The sequence below is a fragment of the Coffea arabica genome, chromosome 5e (assembly GCF_036785885.1).
Source record: "Coffea arabica cultivar ET-39 chromosome 5e, Coffea Arabica ET-39 HiFi, whole genome shotgun sequence".
In the NCBI taxonomy this organism is placed as follows: domain Eukaryota; kingdom Viridiplantae; phylum Streptophyta; class Magnoliopsida; order Gentianales; family Rubiaceae; genus Coffea; species Coffea arabica.
Window position 1 is genome coordinate 14,585,330 of NC_092318.1, and position 24,233 is coordinate 14,609,562.

The window sequence follows — 24,233 nt, forward strand, 5'->3', positions numbered from 1 at the left end:
CTCTTAATGTTTTATAGTGACTTTCCTAATTTAACTGTGTATCCCCAGTTACTAAAATTTTTAAAAATTTCATTTCATCCGCTTCACATAACGTCTCTATCTTTTAAAACACCCTGGCCAAACAATGAAGTATCCTTTCCATCAATAGAAGGAGGATCGAAGCTATAATTAATACAATTAAGTCTCCCTGTTCACTTCTCCTCAGCTTATTTATCTATTCACCTGTGCTAGATTAATTTGAATAGGCATGGTCATGCTTTCCATATTATGAGATGTTTAATGGAGTTCATAACCTATGAGGACCCGAATTCTTATTTTATTTTACTTACTTTTATTTCGTTTTACTAGCTTATTTAATTATTTATTCACCCGTTTACTTCGAATAATTTATTTCAACCATTTTAAATCCATTTACATGGAACGATGTCTCATTTATATTTCTAAAACGTTTCATTAACAAATTTAATTTTTCTGCCGCTCATTTAGCGAGAAATAGTGAATGCACGTTTTTCAAGGCAAATTTGATCTGAGAGGTACATTAGTCTTGGAAAACTAAGGATGATTAATAGTAGACTAAAAAAAGTTAATTGAGGGATTAAATGTGAGTGAGTTAAGTTAAGTTCAATTAGGAGCACTAATTACTCATTATTCGGATGTTGACTTTTGTGCACCAAGACACCTTTATGTCAAATCCTTCTTACACAACCTCACATCACCACCTACCAACCAAAACTCTTCCCTCTTGGCCAAACCTCCCTTGGTCATTTCTTCTTCATCCTTGCTCCCCAAGTTCTTCTTATTTTTCCATCCAAAATCACCAAGAGAACTTGCAACTCCTTACTAGCTTAACTTGGAACTTGAGGACATCTTGAAGAGAAGAGAGGGCCGGCTATTTGGGGCTGTTTTGGGGAGTTTCTCACACCAAAAATCTAGGGTTTCCTCTTGTGTTTGGAAGGTATAAACATCTCCCACCAAAACTCTTGCTTTCTTGTTTCATTTCTTGGCTTTGAAGCTTGTAGCTCCTTTCTTGTTGTTGTTGGTTGGATTTGGTTGGTTGAAGTGGGCTCTATAAACTCCTATCTTGGTTAAATGAGGGCTGCTATGATGTTTGTGTGCGTGTTAGTGTATTTGTGATGAGTTTTAATGGTAGGAACTAGAAGAGGAAAATGAAAGAGAGAAACTGAGAAGAGAGGGAGAAGTGCTGGCCGAAATTTTTAGTTTTTGTTACTCTGTTTTGATGCCATATTTTCGTGACTTTCTTGGCCCATTTGAGAGCTGATATGTTGAGCTTTAAGTGGGCAAATTTCTAGCCAAAAACTCTTTCATTTGGTGCTTCAAAAATGCATGAAAAAATTGGCCAAAAATCTGGAAATTTTCCTTTCCCTGCTAACCCAATGGTCAAATCTGTTTTGGGGTGTTTTGTTCCAAATATTTTGGTGCTATTAAACCATCAATTACTCAATAAATGTTTCTGGAATCTTGGTTTCAAAAATGGAGCAAATTGGGGCTGATTTCGTTGGACAAAACTTTTGGAAAAGAAAGAATGATAGGGTTGGCAGATTGACTTCGAAGAATTTCACAAACTTTGGTCATTTTGTTAACTGCCTTCCCATGCGAGTTTTTGCCTAAAGTTTGGTAGGGAGGTAGTCCATATATGAATGTTTAAGTGTACCAAATTTGGCGTAATTTTAATACCATTTCGATGCCCCAAAGATTGCTCTTCAAAACTGGAAAATTGTATCTTGTGGCTCAATTTCGTTTCACTTGTGAAAAGAGTTTGAAAACGATGTCTTCTGATGAATTATAGAATTTTGAATCTAGTTTCTAACACCATAAGCCATTCTCAATTTGGACTTGTGTGGAGTTAGATATGGTCTGATTTCAAAACTGTGTCAAAGCTGGAAACTGGAAAATTGTTGAACAGGTTGAGAAATCCAGCTAACTTCAAACTGTTGTATCTTGCTGGTCAAAAATCAAAATTTAGTTCCGCTTATTGTGTTTGAAACTTAACTTGAAACTCTTGCTGTGTTATAAATTTTAGAGGCTAATTCAATACCTGTAAATTTTTCCAAATTTTCAAACTTTGCTGAAAAACAAGAACTGGTTCTGCTCTGTCTTCATGAAATAGCAACTTTAGGCTGGAATTTGAATGATTTCTGGTCAGAATATGGGAAAAGTGTCTTCTGAAAAGTTTTATTACTTTGAATCTAGTTTCCAACGGTATAAATTTTTCTATTTTTGGACTTACCAAACTCAAGATATGATTTTCCAAGTGTGTCGCATAAAGCTGAAAATTTCTGATTTCTTAAGAAATGAACTTTTAAGAACTCCCAACTTCCTTTTGAGATTGATAGTCCGTTTTAAACTTGATTTCGTGGATGATACAAGTTTCCCTTGTGACTTTAAATCCTCATTTTTGAATCTCGATTTTCGATGAATTAAAACACTATTAAGGCGTTGTCTTAAATTTTAAGCAAGTGTATTTCCTTCCTTGAATGTTAAGTGGTCTAGAGTATATGTGAGTGATAGTTGGTCACTATTTCTTTAGGTGCTCAAGGGGGTTTCGAAGGGGATCCCGGTACGGACCATTGAAGGACTTTATTTGCTCACTTACTTTTGAATTGGTGAGTGTCAAGTGCATGATTTGTTGCTAAACATTTGAATTGTTTCTTGTTAATTAAGTGATTTGGACTTGTCGAGACGAGTGTATACTTTATCGCACTTATTCTCTTCTACCTGACTAGATAATTGAATTGCGTGAACTTGGCAAATCGTACTTGTACATGTGGGGACGCCCAAATTCCATTGGTTAACTTTGTAACTCGAGTCGGCATGGGCTTGGTCGAGGAGCTTGGGGAACCATGGAAAATTATAAAACTTGATCTTTTGAGATCTTAGTTGGCATACTTGAGTAGTATTGCCCTTTCGTGCGTGTTTGGTTCCGGATCTGAGAGGGTGAAATGGTGGATGGGGGAAGTAATTTGGGTTTCTATGGACTTGCTACCTACCCGGTTGACGGAGTGTCACCACGTGGAGGTATTAGCTCAAGCCTTGGCAAAGCAATGAGAATTTAGCTCTTGAGAGCTCCCGTATCCTTATTGATTGTGCTTTACTGTTATTTGTGAATCACATGAACTTTCTAGTTATACTCCTCATATAAGTGTTATTGTTACTTGAATTTATTTGTTTGCATGCTTTTCTTGGCCTCACTGAGCGTTAGCTCACCTCCGTAGTTTGTTTTCCTTAACAGGGACTTGAAGTGGAAAGATTTTGGAGAAGCTGACTTGATTACCCTTTGATTAGAAATTGGATGTAAATGACTTTATTTTGGTACAATTATGGATGTAATTGATTAGTCGGCTTATGGTGGTTGTATTTTGGGAAATTTGATGTACCTTTTGAAAACTTTGTGAAGTAAAACTTGAATGACTATATAAGGAAGCGACTTTCCTGTATATTGACTTTTATTAATGGTTGATTACCTTTAAGTTTAAATTTGACTCGTATTGAGCCCCGGCGAGAGGTAGGCAGGCTGCCTGCCGAAATCCTAGGGTTCGCCCTAAGGAGAAGTGGGGTCTTCACATAACCTATGCTGGCTATGCCACAAAAGGACAAGTCTTTCTTTGATCCTAAAGTTGTGTCTACGTGGCGAAAACTTTTTTATGTGGTAGGATGAGCTCACGAGTATAAGGACCTCAAAAAATCTCTTTTCGTCCTATGAACTTTAAGGTGTATGAAGTTTCATATTTCATTTTGTAAGCGGAACGGTAGAGACTTCATTTGACTTAGGTTGATCTAGGCCATAGGCAGGCCTACGTCAGGACAACCCTACCCTTGAAAGACTTTGGTAGTGCTCTTGGATTAGAATTCAAAATAATAAATCGGAGCACATAGAGCCATCTTCTTATCTTATTTTTTTGTCAAAAGAAAAAAGGGATAATTGCAGAAACCTCCCCTGAGATTTCTAACATTTGCACTGACCTCCCCTCTAGGTTTAGAAATTGCATTAACCTCCCCTGAAAAGTAACAATTTGTTGCAGAGACCTCCTTGATAGCTTTTGTAGAAGTGAGATAAGAATTTTCTTCCAATTTTGCCCTTACTTGCTTAACAATTATTATTTGCTTGACAATTGCTTAACTAATTATCTAATTAGTTAATAGTTAAACTAATTAACTATTAACTAATTATCTAATTATCTAATTAATTAATTAACTAATTATCTAATTAACTAATTAACTAATTAACTAAAGCTGTTGTCTGTCCGAAACTAAAAAACTATTTGCATGTTAAACTAATTAACTAATTAACTACTTAACTAATTAACTAACTAACTAATTAACAAACTATTTGCATGTTAAACTATATGTAGTACGCATTACCTATTTAAAGTATCGGCTCTTTATGGGTATTTTACTTTCAAAGATTTAATTTATGATAAAAACATCAATGTTTGTAAGTAAAATTCAAAAAGTGTTACAGTAATATTCTTACAAAAAGGGAGGGGCATAGGGCCATAAATTAAATGTTTGAAAGTAAGAATATTGATATTACTATAACACTTTTTGAATTTTACTTACAAACATTGATGTTTTATCATAAATTAAATGTTTGAAAGTAAAATACCCATAAAGAATCGATACTTTAAATAGATAATGCGTACTGCATATAGTTTAACATGCAAATAGTTTTTCAATTAGTTAGTTAGTTAATTAGTTAATTAGTTTAACATGCAAATAGTTTGTTAGTTTCCGATAGAGAACAGCTTTAGTTAATTAGTTAATTAGATAATTAGTTAGTTAATTAGTTAAGCAGTTAATTAGTTAATTAGTTTAACATGCAAATAGTTTGTTAGTTTCGGATAGACAACAGCTTTAGTTAATTAGATAATTAGATAATTAGATAAACAAAAATTAGTTAATTAGTTAATTAATTAATTAGATAATTAGGTAGTTAATCAGTTAAGCAGTTAATTAGTTAATTAGTTTAACATGCAAATAGTTTGTTAGTTTCGGACAGACAACAGCTTTAGTTAATTAGTTAATTAGATAATTAGTTAATTAGTTAATTAGTTAATTAGATAATTAGATAATTAGTTAATTAGATAAATAGAAATTAGTTAATTAGTTAATTAGATAGTTAGTTAATAGTTAATTAGATAATTAGTTAATATTTAATTAGTTTAACTATGTAGAAATAGTTTGATTAGTTAATAACTATTAACAATTAGATAATTAATTAATTAGTTAATAGTTAATTAGATAATTAGTTATTAATTAATTAGATTATTAGTTATTTAGTTATTTAGTTAATTAGTTAATTAGTTAATTAGTTAAACTATGCAGAAATAGTTAATTTAGTGTAATTTTTATTAACAAATGTTTTGTTGGGTTTGATGAAAGTACTCATCACATTCATTTGGTAAAATTAAATCATGTCAGGGGTACTTTAGTAAATTGACCTACTTTTGCCTATTAAATTGCCTCCAACTTTTGATAGGGGAGGTCAGTGCTATTTCAAAATTGATAGGGGAGGTCAATGCTATTACTATAAAAGTCAGGGGAGATTTCTACAATTATCCCAAGAAAAAAATATGGCAGACTAGCTATATTTCGATCAGTTAATGAAAGAGCCCAATGCAGCAATCAATGTGCATTTAATAAAATTGAAATTTAAATATGTTAAATTACTGAATTGTTAAATATTAAAATTTTATCGTTTGAACATATTTTACATTAAGTGATAAGTGAATGGTTTATCACTTATTTTTTTGAGTACATCTTATCAAGGTAATTAAGAGCCATTTAATTAATTAAAATATTTTATTTTATATTATTAAACACATCTGAACATATTAAATTTTTAAAAAAAATTAAAATTTGAAAACACTAAATTTAAATACTGAATAAAATTACCAAACAGGCCTCAGTACCATACTTAAGGTCGAGGGCACAATAGCATTTGATGAAGGACAATGGTCGAACAGCTATGAGTATTTTGTTTCACCCAAAAGTGTATTGCTCTTAAACTAGCATATAAAACTCATGTTCAACTATTTTTAACCTCAAACAAAATTAGCCCAAAAACCGTGGTTCCCTTCTTTTCTTTCCAGCAAAATCTTCTCCTCCCTCTCCTCTCTCAAATCCTCTAATCCAACCTCATGGGATTTGACTAATGAAGAATAACCCAAATAAGAAAAAGAAAAACGAAACTAAGTAGCTTCCCATTATGTTGTAAGATTGCTTCTACCAACTTCTTTGAATTTACCAAAGGCATTCTGTGATCTGTATAATCTTCAATTCTACTCTATCTTTATTAAAAGATGGAAGATTCAAAAGAAAAATACAGTGGACTGCGTGTACAACTGTAAAGCTTCTTCTCAAATGCTTATGTTTCTTTTCCACACTTCTCAAATTCGTTTCTCTCTAGTACATTAATGTGAGTTCAAATCTATAGAAAAACCCATAAAAACATCTCAACAGAAATTCTTTGAGAACAATAGCTATGGGACTTTTGATGACAAGACCATTTAATTTGGGAAAGGGGGAGAAGAAGGCGTGGAAGAGGGAGGAGAAGAATCATAAATTGTTCGTCTTTGGGTGATTGACTTGCACTTGTGTGTTATCTATTGGTAAGTTAAGGACTTAACTTATCAGTTGTTGCCTGCGTAAATAAGAGTCAAAACTTAATTAAAACTCTTATTATTAATAGTTTAAAGACCGCACAAATTATATTACGTTATGGAAAAGAAAGTGCCACGCTTTTGGGTATAACGGGGAAATCTGCACTTACGATAGGCAGAGCATTATCCGATCTCCTCCATTATTTGCGCCCAAGTTGAAAGAGAATGAATGTGCATACTCATCAAAGCTTCCAAATTGATGGGGACGTACCAATTAAATGCAAACATATATGTTTTGTCTCATTTATAGAGTCCTCACCATCACATTTCCAGGGAATATGGCAAGTTTTTGCCACTTGGCAATGGTGCTTGTGAAAGGAGGGCCCGTTCAATGCTGACAAATTGGTGAGGGATTCATGGCAAACTTTGACACGTAGTAAACTATGCATGATATACACATACGAGGTGGAAAACTACATGAATGAGGTTCAAATTGGTGTCCAAATGCAGCTTGGATTTTAGTATCATTGGCACAAAGAGTTATGGGGTGACGGGTGTTTATAATTATGTGCATGAGGTGGCAATATCGTTGGTATTGCTGAAAATTGGCGTCAAATCATGAAAATGACACAACCTGGTGCAAGAAGACAATCAAGCCAAAGAAACAAACAAAACAATGACAAGATTCCAGGCATGGTGGAAAAGATCAACCTTCCTGGAGTTTTAATACACACAATTTGAGCAAAGCTGATATCATCAAGTCTTTATCCAGACAAGAAACCTTTCTTTGCTATAGTCTTGGTTGTATGAACTTAGGCCCATTTGCAGAAGCAAATGCAAGGGGACCTTTATTTATTTTTTTTTTGGGTTCCGGGGCAAGAGTGTAGGGAGTTGGGAAAGGAAAAAAGTCGGTGGATATATTCTTTTTTGATTAATCTTGTATGCACTATTATTATTAGATATATGTCACATGTGTCAAATTTGAATTTGAAAACCAAAATTTACTCATGTATCATCCATCTAATCGTGATAATGTACACACTGACAGTGTATATAAAATTTACTCTTTTTTTTTTGGCTTCATAATATTTAGGATATGTTTGGATGATGTGTTTTGTTTTTTATGAGTTTATCTAAAATTTTACTATAACTTATTGTAAAATTTTTTATAAAAATTTTGTGTATATGGGAAATATTTGTAAAATTCAATCAGCAGGACTAAGGCAGGGTCCCTCGCCCCCCACCCTATTGCTTAAACATTCCCTCGCCCCAACCTTGCTTTTTCCGAGGGTGCCCGCATGGGCTCATAGAAATTTTTTGATAGAAAAAGAGAATTTTCATTAATCTAAAATACTGTTCGCAACAAGTGCAGTAACAATAAAATATGGAGGAAGTCTCTCTATATGCAATGGGAGGTTGGTGGGGGAAAAGAAAGAGGGAAGGAGGAGGAGGAGGCTTTGGTTGCAAGCTCAGATCCGAGGTGGGAGGGAGAGGGAGACAAGGGGAAGGGAATGGAGACTGGTAGGTGGGGAAGGAGAGAAGAAGAAAGGAGGAGGAGGGGGAGAGAAGAAGAAGGGAAGGGAAAAAGAGAAGAGGTGGCTGTAAGGAAAAGTGGCAGGTATTGGTGGAGAAGAGGAGTGGCAGGAGAGGAGGAGGAGGGAGAGAGAAAGGAAGGTGGTAGTGGCAGCGAAAATAGCGGTAGGCAACGGAGGTGGCGACAACAATGGTGGGATCTGTTAGAAAACAGTAGTAAGGAAGTAAACTATACTAGACAAATACTGAGACTTTGAGGCGTGAGAGCACTTTCCTTAAGGTGTTATTTGCCTCTATTAGACAAATTACCTCTAGGATACAACAAAGTCTAAGAACTATCAAATGAAAAATAAAAGTGATTTAATTCTGTCGAAATCCTACTATTTAAAAGGATTGAAGGCACTATCAGAGGATGCAATCTTTATTGAATAGGCGTTTGGGTAGTTAGCCAATTAACAGATATGTCTGCAAAATGTAACCGCCAACCGCCATTAACTACCTCTGATTGACACCCTTGTCAAGATTTTATATATCTTGAAATAAGTTTCCCACCAAACTTTCCCTCCAAACTATTATCTTGGAACAAGTTTGTAAAGGAATAGGACAATGACTCATATATAGGCAACATGCACTTTATCCTCTTTCAATGTGGGACAATGGATTTCAACATACTCATTACAAACTATTACCAACAGGATCAGGTGGGGGCAGCAGCGGTGGTGGCGAAAATGAAATAGTTAAGGAGGGTTATGATAAACGAGGGAAATGAGTGCATGTTTTTAGGTATTTTGAAATGTAATTTTTAAAAAATTATTGTAATTAAAATTAAAAAAACTTTGTCCATTAAAAACACGTGAAAAAATAGGGGTGCCAAAAGGAGGCTTAGGTTTTGAATCAGAATATGTTGAATGGTGTTCCTCTTGCTCATAATTATAGTTATTCAATACGTATTTGTACTTGCATGTCAATTTGTCAAGTTATGTAATTATGAGGAAACCTAGATTGGTATAATCATATAAATATGACGTAAAACTAGTTAGCTTATACCAACAGTCATGATGGAACACATCCCTTAGTCTTTATCATGGTTTTGAAACGAATAAAAGGACATATAAAATTAAACGTTTCAGGCCTAATGGAGCTTTTGAAGAACTTATATGTTTTCAGGAAAAAAATCGTAATTGAGAGATATAGGCACGTGATTGTTGATTAAAAGTATCAAAATAGCAAATTAGGCAAAAGAATGATAATTGGTGTAAGAAATTTATGGTGAAGATGGAATATGCCGTTGAACAATGTTGATTAACAACTAAACTGCATTCGAACCTATAAAGACAGTGCAATTTTCGGCCTGTTTGTAACTAAATCTTTTGCCCCGTTTTTAATAGACAAGTTTTTCGTTTACAATTTTGTCTGTAGTAATTTTTTAAAAATACCCCAAAGTTTTTAATATACACACCCAAAATATCAAAAAACACACAAAATTTCTACTTTCTTTTTATTCTTATCTTCCTCATCCCCCACCTCAATCCACCACTGTTGGCTGGCACTTTGCCGACACCGACAGCCTCCTTTTTTTTTTCTTCCTTCTCCTCTCCCTATCCTCTTTCTCCTCCTATTCCTCCCTCTTTCCCCTTCCTCCTCCCTCCCTCTCCTCCTCCCCTCTCACCCTCTCCTCTCCTCTCTCCCACCACTTCTTTTCCCCGCCTCTCCCTCCCCCTCTCTCCCTCTCCCTCCCTTTGCAGCCTCTAGTTATGCCGTGAGGGCTGGGAAAGGGTAGCAGGGAGTGGGAGAGAAGGGAGTGGAGGTGGCAGGAAAAAGGAAAGAAGAGGAAGAAAGGGGGAGAGGGGAGAAGGTGAGGATGGGTGGAGGAGGGAGGGAGGGAAGGAGGGAGAGAGAGAACAAACCAAAAAAAGAAAAAGATGACTCCATTGGCGATCGGTGGGCAGCAGGGAAGGCAGAGGAAGAGTAGTGGTAGGGTGGCGGAGAGGAAGATGAGAGGAAAGAAAAAACTCAAAAAGTTTTTTGTTTTGTAAATTCTAATGTAAATTATAATAAAATTTATTACAAACACCTAAAAAATTCACCATCCAAATGGCTTGATTCAAAAATTTTGAATCCAATACCTATAGCTCAAACAATTAGTATGAAAATCATTTCACTTCGTGATTCTAATACCATCTTATCAAACGCACCTTATTTTTATTCGTGGTGACTTGCATCTTGGTGAATGTGCACATTGCTTCTATTACTGCGTAGATAAATGTTAAAATGTGTCCAATAAATTGGATACATCTTATTAGAGCAATTAGTCCTTCTACAATTAGCAATTGCTTGGACAACCCATGTCTGCGCCTCCAAATTCAAAAATATTTGGCCCCCATTTAGTATTTTGCTGCAATCAGTTGTCAATATGTGGCCTTGCATTGACCTTCCCCTATCGTTATTCAGTCAAAATATAAGCTGTATCTTCCAGTTCCTTTTTCTTTTTAAGCAGGGAGTTGGATATAAGAAGTGGGAGGGAAAATGGGAAGATTGAACTTTAAAGTTCTAATTTTTTTAGATTTCAACCTTAATCACTAGACGAAAATCCTTCTAAATCATAGTAATCGACAAAAATAGTCTTCTTTTCAGCACTAATTATTCTTTATTACTTTATATCTTAATAGCTCAAGCCACCAAGATGTTCTTTTATGTGTTAATAATTGTTGAGAATTTTGACAATTTGTTTTTGCTCGATTTATGCTCAAAGGCTTTACTTTTCTTTCAACTATCTTTCTCCGTCTAATTATCATATGGATTCATTTCTCCAGTGCAGGGGTAAGAATGGAACCATATCTTCGCTTTCAGTGTCAAAATGGCAATATTGTCAAGACAAGAAATAGTCGAAGGCATTGACGGTATTTCATCACATGAACAATGAACTAATTACAAGTGTTCGACTGTTAAAATGAGTATAAGAGGCGGCTCACACTTGGGTAGACCGGTTTTTAAAGATTCAATGGCCCAAATTATGTCATATCATCTTACCAAATAGTGTGACACAATCTGAATCATTGGATTTATGAAGATCAGGTCTACCCAAATTTTGACCATAAGAGGGCCATGATTGCAAATAAATCTGACCCCTAAATATAGGCAAGGACTATAACCAAGCCTTCTTTAATTTAGTCCTTAGGTCCCCGTTTGGATTGTGATGAATTTAAAAATAAACACCTCTAACACAAATACTTTTAACAAAGGTGCTTTTAAGTTATCAAAAATGAACTCCTTAAGTTCTGAAAAATTAGTTATCAAACACTCTAAAATTTTAGTACTTAAAAGTATTTTTTTTATAAATGCACTACAATTCCAAACGGGCATTAATCTTCTAGTACTTATTGAATTTAGTCGATGAAGTTTCTTTATTGGATATATGTCCCAATTAGACGTATTGATTGTGCTCCAAGGTATTGCACATATGATTAGTATAGGAACTTAAAATCGAACATAAAGTAGTGTAATTTTACTCACCCAAAAAGAAAAAAAAAGGATTTACTTTTTGTACACTGTCAACGTATACACTAACAGGTCTAGATACATACTATATCATTTCAATTTGAATTTAAACACCGAACTTTATATGTATGACAAGCTTCTAAACCCTCTACTGTGTACACTGTAAGAAAGACGATTGAGCCAACTTGAGATTTTGGTATTATCGCCCTAAACAAAGAAGATCTTACTATTGTATTGAATGATCCAAGCGTTTGCTTTTTGTTCATGTAATGCATATAGCTCTAGTTGCGGGAAAGGATGAAAGTGAGTCGGTGTATCAATTTCTCATCCGCAAATTAGCCCTTCTTGTGTGTTATTTTATCAACAAATAAGTAATTGTAGGAGTCAAATCTTGTTATAATTCGAAATTCTTTAATTGGTTATTCTCAAAGGAATGATCCCCTTTTTATTTGACTAATTGATGGGGTCAATAAACAATTCATTTTATAAATATGATATAATGCATAAAGATTTACTTAAAAAAATAGTGTAATCTATTAGTGCTAATCTATTATCTTACATTTCTTTTATGAAATTCATAAGGTTATTTGTTGAATAACATGAATCATTCAGGGTTGAAGCTTAAATATCAATTTTTTATGAATATTGTAGCTTAAGTATCAATTCCCCGATTAAATAAGAAAAATAAAGTACCTAACTGATTTATTTACCAAATTTGCATACAATTTTTTTGTAGTGTTATTACACTTTATGAGGGTTTGGGGCCTTCAAGGTTATAGTAATATATACCCTACTTTTGCAGTTACTATAAGTTGACGTTACTAAGCATGAGTACGGGCCTCTGAAATATAAAGATTTAATTAATTTAAGTCTCTGACGATGCCTTTCGGTTTTGTAAATTTGGACATCGAAGTAGTAGAATTACATCGAATGGATCTTCAAATGTTTGAATATTAATTTGGCCACTAAATATAAAAGGTTGTTAAATGTCGCCTTATTTTCACAGGTCCAATTTATTAACACGGCCCGGACTATGGAGTTGTAACTTTGAAACAAGTGTTTATCTATTTAGTAGCCTGAGGGCACTAAATAAGAAGTGAGACTGTTTTTTTTTATTCCTTCAAAAAAAAAAATTTTTGTTCGGTGAATGTGTTGCAATTCAGGGAGGAAATGGTAATTTTAAAGACTTAATAGTTGGCCTATCTTCCTTTTCAATGTGGTTAATAGAAAAAAACCTTGAAACAAATCTTGGCATTAAAATACCAAAATTGGCATCCACATTGCCTCACTACCCTAAATTGGCTTGCAATGCAATGAAAATTAAGGTGGTAGAAGTACGTATGTGGGTATAAAATAGGGTATATTATGATAGTTTCATTTAATATGAAAGAAAAAACACAATAACATTGAGCTAAATTTAAAATTCAAGATGACAATTGCAATTCTTTAATTTCCATAAGCAAAAAGGCAAAAAGGACATTCCTCCTCTTGTACGTTTAATTAGTTGTGTTGCTTGTGTATAAACTCTCTCCTTTTTTTATTATTTCTAAGGCCAACTGTGTATTAATTTGTAATAACTATACCCCTGGTAGATCGATTTACTTTTACTATTTTAGCATTAACTACTCAAGTTTATATACTTTATGGAGGAGAGGGGATGAGTTTGGATGGTTTGGAGAAAAATGTATAAGTAAGAGATTTTGAATTCGAACCCTTTCACGTACACTAGATACCCATCATGACTACTTAAATACCTTCTCTTAAACTAACCATCTCTATAAGTAGATTATGACATCGTAGTAGGTGGGTTTTCTGATGGCAAAAAAAAAAAATTTTTTTTTTGAGGAAACGGCAAAGAATTCATAAAAAATACTTACCCATAACATTGCTTAGAAAACTAACTTATAAATCTTTCTAATTTATTAGATGTAGGTGAATAAAGCAAATGAAGCCTTCTATGTATCCTCGCTTTTTAAATTTTACATTCCCCTCCTCTGTTGAAAAAATAAAATAAAAGAAGCTTTCCAAAATTCCATGTGTCCCTTCACAATTTGTATTACCCATAAAGCAATGGCTTTTTCTTCTTTCTTTTTCCTTCTCTATTTGGCTAGTCGTGGCAGCTTCGACTTTTGGACTAGTTAGGGTAATGGTAGAACTTAGAGGTTAAGTTTCTGAGGGAGAGGGAGGAGCAAAATTAGTAAAAATGTGCATTTAAATAAGTACCCTTATACATTATACAATTTTTGATGAGCAAAAACTAACAATTAAGTGGAAAACTTTAATGTTTTTAAGGGAATATCGAAAATTTTATAAAATTTAGGATATAAATGTAGATTTCAATTATTTTAAAGGGATACAGTCCCACAGTCCCTGTCCCCTATTATTAGATCCGCCGGTTAATTAGCACAAGTTTTGGGTCATATGTTGCAATTTCTGTGCTACATTTGATGTTAAACCATTTGCTAAGGCAACATATTATTCTTAAATTCAGTAGGATATGAGGAAACAGAAATCTAACTTAACATGTAGGATTATATGTAACATTGAAAGTGTAAATAAAAGCCTAAAGTATGTATCTCGCATTGATTTGGACTAATAAAGTCCACTAAAAAATGGAAAAAGTATACAAATAATTAAAAGAGGAAGGGTAAAAAAGTAATATGACCCAATTCGCCCCTCACTTTCTTAGAAAAGACTTATTTGTGTCACTAACATTTAAAACGATAAAAAAAGATCTCTTATAGTTTTGAAACTACTCAAAACCCAATTTCAAGGATGGCAGCGAGTTAGGTACTCTCAAAAATCTCTCTTACTAAATCCTAATCCATATGTCTATGTCTTTTACTAAACCCTATTGGGTAACTCTACGGATTTTAACTTTCATTACCAAATCCTTTCAATCTCGAGTTCGGATTATTCATCGGATACCTTCTACCTGTAATTTGAATAGTTCAAAAAAGGTAATTAACTATTATCAAACTAAATTAATACATGCATCATGTTAAATCAACACATTACGTTAATTAACTATTACGTAAATTTTAAAATGATAAGAATTGAGAGGTTGAGGATTTATGGGATGATAAGCAAAAGGATTTGAGGTTCAATCAATAATCGTTATTGGATGATAAAATTAAGGCACAACATATGCCCGTGTGCAATATATGTGTGTGTGTGTTTTATGTCAATTTATTGGGTTTCGGGTTTTTACAGTTCTCTTATCAAACTGTAATGAATTATCTGGATTAACTATTAGATTGAGTATCCGCGGATATTAGAGTTTACCTTACCCATTGCCATCTCTACCCAACTTCGATCAACTTTCTAATATAGAGTCACCTATCCTAGCCACATGCACATTAAATTAGGGGCATTATTGGAAAACAAATTTTTTTCCCTCCAAAAATTAAAAGAGAAAATGACTAATTTTGTCCCTCTGCATTTTAAAAATATTTTCTTTCATCCACTATATTTTTTTATTTTACTTTTTTTTTTATGAGTGGAAGGTCTTAAATTCAAGAATTCTTACTTACAATCCATCCCCTTACGGCCTAATCCAACCCTTCTCCCATCCACTACATTTAAAATGATGCAAAATCATCACAACTTATAATTTTGTCCTAAAACCAAAACCAAATCAACTTTCGCCTGAGAGTCGTAAGCTCTAACCATGTCAATGTCATCTTAGTTGCTATTAGTCAACCAATTGGTGAAAATAAAAGCGGAAGTCAAACTAAAAATCTCGTGGTTTCATTGATTGATACATGTTGATTATTTGAAGCAAATTTAATCATGTCCCCAAAACTAGAATGATTTGTCCTTGAATTTGTTGATGAAACAATAGATAAAAGTCGCATAAAAAATAACAAAACAACATTAGCAGACATTGTTGAAACGTAGACGGATTTTATCTAGCTTGTATATATTACTATAGCAACAAATCCATACACGAATTAACATCTTCGGCGTACATGCATAACTATATTCTTCAATAATCAAGCATGTATTAGTCATTGGTGAAACGAGGTTAATTTGTCGTCTTCCTTTGTCTTCATCATTTAAATAATTAAATAGCCGTGAAATAATATAGAAGTAGCTAGATCGTGCTGACTGTTTCCCTAAAAATTGATCAAATTTTAGTTTTGGAACGAAATTGGTATACTATCAAGAATGGTTTTAATTCCTTTTAAATTTTAGATGGAGCTACAAATGAGTTGAATTTAACCAAGCATTTGGTCTTCAAGCTCGGCTCATTAAGTCATCGTGTCGAGCTCGGTCCAACTTAGTTTGTTTATGTAACGAGTTGAAAATTGTGTTCGAACTTGGCTCATTAAAATTATCTCGAGTTAGAATTCAAACTTGACTCGTATACCATAAATGAGCTAGACTTAAACTAAAAAAAAACAAAAAAAAATCTCAAATGTGCTTGAATATCTTATACAACTTTGCAACCAAAAACTTATAACCAATTTAATTTGTCTATTGAATGAGAAAAAAGTTTACTAAATATAAGAATATTCTAATATTTAAATAAAACTAAATCCTAAACAATCAAGAAAAAAATAAATCTACATCATTACTGAGAAAAATTAGTAATACTAGCTTGAATAAATGTACAAATGAACCTAGATGAGTGTACACAAACTATTCATGAGTTGAGCTAGGCTCATTTAGAAAAATGAGCCTAACTTGATGTTTGAACTCGACTAATTTAATTAAACAAATGAGCCAAGGTCAAACTTATATAATTTTAGTTGAGCTGTGAGCCGATGAGCCGGTCATTTCTTTAACAGCTCTAATTTTAGAAACAAGAAAAATTATTTTTCATAATGTAGAGGATGAAAGTGGTCATTTTCTCTTTTCCTTTTAGACAGAAAGAATTTTATCTTCCCATTTTGCCCTAGATTAGAATATGCTGGTGGCTGGGCCATACAACCCTTAGCTAGAAAGTAGGTCAGAATTGGATTCTCGGACAAAATTGGCAGGTTTCTAAAATGTAATGGATGATTTTACATCATTCTAAATATGGATACAAAGAAATACAATTTTTTTAAAAAGTGAGAGACGAATTTGCTCATCCGGATACAAAAAAGGAAAAAAAAAAAAAGGCTCGAAATTAGTATGGTATCTTTAATGATATTATGTCAATCAATAAATGCTATAATATAGCTTTAACATACAAAACTTAAAAATAGGTCGAGGAGACCCTAAAGTTAATACCTCAAGAAATTAGCCCGTTTGGATATTAAATTTTTAGAGTTTTTATAAAAAAAAAAGAAAGTAAATCTTATATACACTATCACCTTTTGATTCATGACATGTGTGTAAAAATTAAATTTCAAATTCAAATTGAAATTCAAATTTTGCATAGTTATCATTCATCTAACGCTGACAGTGTATACACTGTCAGTGTAAGAAAGATTAATTTAAAAAAAAATACACTGTAACAATGTGACATGCGTGAAATAAAAGAAGTAATTGAAAAATGTATTGAATGAATATTTAAAAATTTGTCTAACAAAAGACACAATTCAAGCCAACTTAAACTTGAGTTGAAATCTCCCTTTTCTCTTTCCATTTTTCCAAATTCCACCCCTCTAATGCCTAAAAAAATTAATCATTGGACTAAATGGAAGAAAATAGAAAGCTACCAGCAAGGAATGGATGGAGGCTGGAGGATGAGAAAAGTGATAATAATAATGGTAGTGGTGGGCCAATAAATAATTAAGTGTTTCTATGGAGTTTTAGGGGTGTATACATTTATAAATTTTATATATGTATAAAAATAAGGAAGTCTTGATCTTGAAGGGTGGCATAAAATATGATTGCTCGGCAGCGTGAGCCAGCCTTTATTATCAACACAACCACTGTCTTAAGCCCTCCTCAGACCCTCGTCTCGGGATCCTATGTGCTGTCAACTCCCTCTTCCTCTTTCTCAATCCTTCCAATATCTTCTACTCACCAACCCCTTCAGAGCCACCCTGCTTCTTTCTTTAACAATAATCTCCAAATTATTAACTTTCTGTAGCTTTTCCAGCGCACCTTGTAAGTATTTTCTTTTTCCTCTCTTAATTAAGCCTTACTTTTTAATCTCTTTTTGGAAATATGTTTTGCATAGAAAGGTGGTTTGCATGATCTGTTACCGCTAGTTATAGATCTTAAGTTTCCAAGATTCTGGTGATTTTGGATTTGTTATCTTTCTTGCTAAATATCCCTTGTTGGTTAATTTGATATTTTATGTATAGAGCCCTTTTCCAAGATTCTGTGACACTGATTTCTTTTCTTGGATCACTCTTCTTCAGTGCTAAATTTCTCTGTGAATTTAAGTGAACCATACCGTCATCAATCATTCAAACCCAATATCTTTTTTTTCTTTTGTTTTCCATTTTTTCTAGGTATTGTTTTTCTTTTAAGAAATATGTCTGCTTTCTTCATACGACCTTTCCCTTTACCCTGTTTCTTGTTTATCTTCAGTTATGGAGCTGGGAGAAGATGAGGGTGGGGATTTGGTTTCTTTCATTTGGATGTCTAGGCATAGGGGAATGTGCATATTCTGTAATGGGCTAAAGCAACGTGAAATGATTTGGTTTTGTTTGGCGTAAAATTGCCAGACAAAACTTAAAAGGGAAAGAACAAGAAACTTGTGTGTCTTGAATAAGATATATACTATCTGGATCAAATGCATACACTATTTTTAGTTAGCTTATTTGACTTAGAAAAAGTTCTGTTTCACCATTTAGCAGGCTATTTAATTCTTTAAAGGTCCCACCTCATCCTTTAGCTGTTGAATATTGGCCATTCATCTTCATTGCAAGCTGCAATCTATCATCCTGGCATGTCAAATTTAGGTTTCACACATTACCATTTTGATGGCTGAATGAGTCATCCTTTTGACCATGTGTTATTTCTCTTTTGCAGGTCTGTTTTATTTGTCGCTTTTACTGGGGTTCTAAGTCCGATCAAGATTTTGCCTAAGAATCACAAGGTATGTTGCTGTTAGTGCAACTGTTTTGGTTGTCCTGTGAATGGGGCAAAACTATGTTTAGTTGCTCTTTGCAATACCATGATTCTTTTGAATGCTTTATAGGAAACTAGATTAATAGTTAGTACTGATGGAGCTTAAGACAGAGTTCATGCAAAACAAAATAAGTATTTTCTGACATTTTCGTTCCCTGGCATGTAAGTAATGTACACATGAATTTTGTCAAGGACCACCTTCAATGTTTTTAAGAGTGAAATATTGGAGATGATCAGATGAATATATTAACTGGTGTATCCTTTGAAGTATCTGTTCAAATTGCTTCAACAAGCTTCATAAGGGACGGACTACAGACTTTGGTTTTGTTCAGACAGGGATGCTTTTGAAACTGTTTTCAGTTTCATATGATAGGTATTGTTGATTTAATAGGCATATTTTTTTTCAATTTTTGAAGTCTTGCGCATAAAGGAAATATAGAAGTTATGTGAGAATCTCTTTTCAAATTGCTTCAACAAGCTTCACAAGGGACATACTACAGACTTTGGTTTTGTTCAGACCGGGATGCTTTGAAACTGTTCTAAGTTCATGTGATAGGTATCGTTGATGTAGTAGGCATAAATTTTCCAACTTTTGAAGTCTTGGGCATAAAGGAAATATAGAAGGTATGGGAACTTAGTGTCTCTGTAATGGCTTAGGAGCTTGGGTCACAGAAACAATTCATGGCCCATGGTTACATTTTAATGTGAAAGATGCAGCTGTTTCATATACGCTGGTTTACAATCATCTCATCACTTCAGGCTACTTTTGCAGTTTTAGATTTGTTTTGCGTAAAAGGTGTCAAACTGATTGTTACTCTATCAGTTTTCCTTTAACATTGTACCCGTTTTCTTGCATTGTTTTATAAAGTCTGGTTAGTTTTTGACATTTTCTTTGCATCTAACAGATTTGATTTTGCCATGGGTCTTTCGCCTTACTCAGCTCCAGCCGATGGAGGAGTGTTTTGTGTAATTTTAGTAAACACAGCCATATCAATCTCCATAGTCAAGGAGATATTTCGTTCAATCCTTCAGGTTGTTGGCATTCGCATTGCAGCTTGGGAAGATTATTCCGTTGACAACACCTTGGAATCATTAGAATGTCGTGGAAGCCCCTCTGAGTCCTATATGGAGGAGTTCCGAAGCAGAACTCCAGCAATTCGTTATGATTCAATCCATAGCTGCAGTCGCCCCCGCCATGAGTGCCCAGTCTGCCTGACAGAATTCGAGCCAGATGCAGAGATTAACCACCTTTCTTGCGGCCACGTATTTCATAGACTATGCCTGGAAAAGTGGTTGAAATATTGGCATGTTACATGTCCTCTTTGCCGGAATTATATGCTACCTCAAGAAGGGCTTGAAAACACTTGTCCTATGTGAGCATAATACAAAATTGTTGAAACTCTGTCTTTAGTTGTACAGCATAGTAGTGTACAAACAATTTACTGCTTGTAGTGACCCCTGTTTTGCGTCCTTCATGGTGACGGGTCCTTGTGGCCAAGATTTGTATTGTATATTCTGTCAAAAGCTTATGCTCTATGCGGTTGAGCTTCTGATCTGAGTTTGTTGCAACACCCTGGTCTGATTTCTAGAATTGTTTTCTTAATATAATAATTTCTGCTACTTATTTATCCTGTGCTGGGAAGGATAATTCCAAAATAATTTCTGATGACAAGATATTGAACAAAAATTTTAGGGTGAAAGCAGCAGCAAGGCATCAGCATCTAAGTGTAATATGTGATTATGAGTTCAAACTTTTTCAGGATGCCTGTTAGGGCAGCTGAGATGGGATTCTTCCTGCAGTCAAGATGGGTTGTTCTAGGAAGTTCTCGGATAAATGTGCAAATCCTTCCAGCCATGGCTTGGCAGACGAATTGATCACGGAACAAAAGCTTTGAACAGGCATGTCTTTGCCGTTGAAACAGACAATAGCCACAAAATGGTTTGAAGGTTGTTAAAATGGTTCGAGTTCCATAGTTACAGTATGATCCAAAGAAAATACAGTTGAATAATTTGTCAAGAGACACTTGCCGCTTTCCCTGCTTTGTGCACCAGGGTTGTCATAACATATAAAACCATTTGTGTGTGGGTGTATACATGTATATAATGTGTATACATATTTGCAAGCTGCAGTTAAAACTGAACTATTCGCAGAACAATCATCCACAAAACACATACTATACTACACATCATCAAGAAGTACAGAAGTCAACCAATAAGCAAGTCTAGCAAGGTGGTGTTAAGTCCCCAAACCATGTCCTACCACACACACCAGTCAACTTCCATGGAAGAGGAACAAAGAACATGCAAATCATCACAAGGGTGCAAGCATTACTCCAGACGGCCTCAGGTTACGAAACTGCTGCCAAATGCTGCTGTAAAGCAATACATTTGTCAGTTGAATTTACCCGCTAACTCGGAGAGTTTGGAGCCAACGGACATGCTGTTGTGAACCAAGCTGGTGTTCCTATGGTATCGACACCTGAAAGATCCTGCGTGTGTAGTAGGCGAGCACAGACAGTTATACTTGACACTTGATTGTTTTCTCGACGACATTGGTGATGTTGGTGTTGATGTTGCTTCTCTTGATGACCTCTTCACCGTGTCCATACATATATGTGGCACAACTATCTTTGGCTTCTCCGGTTGCTCCCCCATTCTTGGTTGTTCAGCCATCCTTGTCCTGTATTATACTGGACAAACTAGGAGAAAATTTAAAACCACATGAAGATTAGAAACACTTCCTGATGCATCAGATTATGAAAGTGAACTACTTGCCCCAAAACATTTCATGAGTAGATCATCATCCTTAAAGATCATCCTTATATCCATCCATTAGTCTATTAGCTTAAAGAGTTATTTATTGTGCTGCTCACTGCAACGTGATGCACTTGAGATAAAACGTAGACAGGATCTATAAAGATAATTCAAAAGCGTGTTTAGGAATAATAAAATTCCTTTTAGATAACAATGTATCAAAATGCACCTATTTTACACTTTCAAAGACACCTCACAGTCTCATGGAAGAAATCCAGCCCCAACCTTGAATTTTAGACACCTTTGCTGAGTGTCCTCTATAATTTTATGTGGGTCAATTAAACGTGTTGTATGATCATCAATGTTTAATACAAAACGGCAAACACCTCTAACGTAAAAGTTGCTTAAAAGATATAATAGAAATAGAGTGTAACACTTCTAGTTGTTTGGTTAAGTTGGTAAAAGTCGTCTGTTTGATCTTAAAGCTATTGTAAATAAAAAAGTTTTTCACCTGATTCTTTTACCAGGTCTCAAGTCTCCAACCACCGTTTTATCTCAAATACAGTCTTTGTCATACGTGCTACAAGGCAAATCTTCTAACATTTCTCCCAAAAGATACAATAAATACAAGGGGTTCCAAGATGCAGGCTACAATTCCAAGATGTGCAGTTCATGAAAATCTTCTATGAAGGAATCACGCTTTTAAGTTTCGATGCAAAAGAAATTGTACGATACTACTATTAGGTTCATCAATCATTTGGCTTCAAATTATTTCAATTGATTTCTTTTTGTCCTATCTTGGGTGGATTCTGATTTTTTTTTTTTTTGGTTAAAGAAAATGACATCAATATGGTTAAAATGTTGTACAAAACGAACAATTGAAACATCATCGCACATTGTTATAAATTCTGAAAATATAAACAAAAGAAAAAGACCCCAAATATACATGGATTTGTAATTACCTGGAATATGTGCTTTGTTGATAACAATGCAGGATATGAGCGGCAGAGTTGCTCTGATATTTCCTATTTTGTCAATGCAACAGAGGGAAACAGGGGAGAAAGGTTTTTGCATTGTTTTGCAGTTTGAGGAATTTTTGTTCTTTTTTTTCTAGGGTTCCCCTAACCAATTGTTAAACAGCAAGGCCCGTTATTTACTCTTTCCAATTTTGAACGTGAGGTGATGGTAAATCCTACATTTTACACCGCTCTTTTTATTATTACTTTTTACTTTAATTAGAGCCACCTAAGAGAAAATTTTGGCTGCAGTAGTTCGAGATTACATGTTGAAGGTGTCACGCCCTGAGTCCGCACGCGCCGTCGGGAGTGACAGAAGGTGTGTACCTTACAATCTAAATTATACTAGTATATTCCCCTAAATTATTTCTCCGTCCACCTCTGATGTTGTTACATGTGGACTGGAAATGGGGTTTCCTAGTTTCAGTTCTATCTAGTTGGATTGATTGATTGATTGAATTTTGGCATAAACTAATGGTAGAGGGGCAGGAACGGTTTCTGATAGTTCACGGCCAAGATTTGGCAAAAAAAAATTATACGATCCAGATCTCATCTTGTACCTCGTTTTTAACAACATGTGTGGGACCCATAAAATTTTGTTCTAGAATTACACATTGTTAAAAATAAGTTACACCATATGCAAAATATACATAACCTTCAGGAACGGTTGCTCCTGCAATCGTTCCTATCCCTGATCCTAAACTAATACAGTTTTAGTATAGATTTGAATGATAATTGACTTGGTGTGAAATTCACGATTACACAAAAAATATATATATTAATTTATACCAAAATTGTGCCAGTTTACACAACTAGACAAAACTGATCCGAACCTCAAACGAAGAGGCCTCGGATCCATGTGGATTTTGATCGAGAAGAGGCAACAAGTTAAAAGTAAACTATTATTTCTATATATCCATCTGACATTGTTCTAGCATACAAATCATGGGCAACACTTTGATTTAGGTGCTAAAGCAAATTATTTCGAAATGTTTATCATAACCCAGTAACTCTTTAGGGCAAACTTGTTGCTATGATACTCTATGACAACATATTATTACAAAAAGTAGCGTCCAAACTATAAAAGCGACAAATTCGAGAAAGATCATAAAGATTGCAAAATCTTCTAGTATTTTTCTTTTTTCTTTTTCTTATTTTTTTGACAAGAAGCAGTGCCACGTAAACAGATCCACCTATATACATAATTAGATAGATATATTTATATGTAACATGTACATACAGTACACACAAACAAACGAGGACAAACTCAAGTTGATTCAGTTAGTAAGGACGGACCACTTTCTCATAAAAGGTCATGTATTCAAATTCTACTACACGAACAAAATTTCATATGAACAAAATTTCTCATGTGTACTTGATATTACCGTGGAGAATTTCTCATGTATACTTGAACTTGATGCTACTGGCGGAATCAAATCGACTTTAGCCAATTCGGCTATGGTTGAATGGTTCGTATTCATCACAAATCGTGTTTGGAATTATAGTAGGCATTTTTGTACCTAATCTGCTTCGGCTTCTGTTAATAAGAGATGTAGTTTGCTCCTATATATGATTAATGCGTAAAATTTGACTACTTTAATTTCTGTCATAGAAAAGCCCAAATGCTTCCACAAAGTTGAACATATATTCTGGCCAGTTCATCTCGATGCAACTATGTTCATTGTTAAGGATTAAGTCAGAAACATTGCAGAATTGGTAACAATCCAGTGAAGTGCTTGACCATTAGAGACAAAAATTGCCTGTGTGAAAAACGGGTTAAATGTTTTTTCTGTAA

General features: G+C 34.3%; 1 protein-coding gene and 2 long non-coding RNA genes across 3 annotated transcripts; 2 read left to right on the forward strand and 1 right to left on the reverse strand.

The window, feature by feature from the left end:
- Nucleotides 1-711: 711 nt before the first annotated feature.
- Nucleotides 712-3,455, forward strand: LOC140006476 (uncharacterized). Its single transcript, XR_011814104.1, has 2 exons — nt 712-955; nt 3,251-3,455. It is a non-coding gene; the product is annotated as an uncharacterized lncRNA (long non-coding RNA).
- A 14,002-nt stretch (nt 3,456-17,457) lies between these two features.
- LOC113743247 (probable E3 ubiquitin-protein ligase XERICO) lies at nt 17,458-20,237 on the forward strand. The gene is made up of 3 exons (XM_027271210.2): nt 17,458-17,696; nt 18,570-18,636; nt 19,574-20,237. Exon 3 carries the CDS (start codon nt 19,587-19,589, stop codon nt 20,043-20,045), a length of 459 nt encoding a protein of 152 aa, XP_027127011.1. The 5' UTR covers nt 17,458-17,696; nt 18,570-18,636; nt 19,574-19,586; the 3' UTR covers nt 20,046-20,237.
- Nucleotides 20,238-20,608: 371 nt separating this feature from the next.
- LOC140006477 (uncharacterized) lies at nt 20,609-22,542 on the reverse strand. Its single transcript, XR_011814105.1, has 2 exons — nt 22,385-22,542; nt 20,609-21,367 (listed from the first exon to the last, which is right to left on the reverse strand). It is a non-coding gene; the product is annotated as an uncharacterized lncRNA (long non-coding RNA).
- Between the last annotated feature and the right edge of the window lie 1,691 nt (nt 22,543-24,233).

Excerpts from the sequence above, each read along its gene's own strand:
- LOC113743247 (XM_027271210.2), top strand. The coding sequence starts at position 19,587 with ATGGGTCTTTCGCCTTACTCAGCTCCAGCCGATGGAGGAGTGTTTTGT.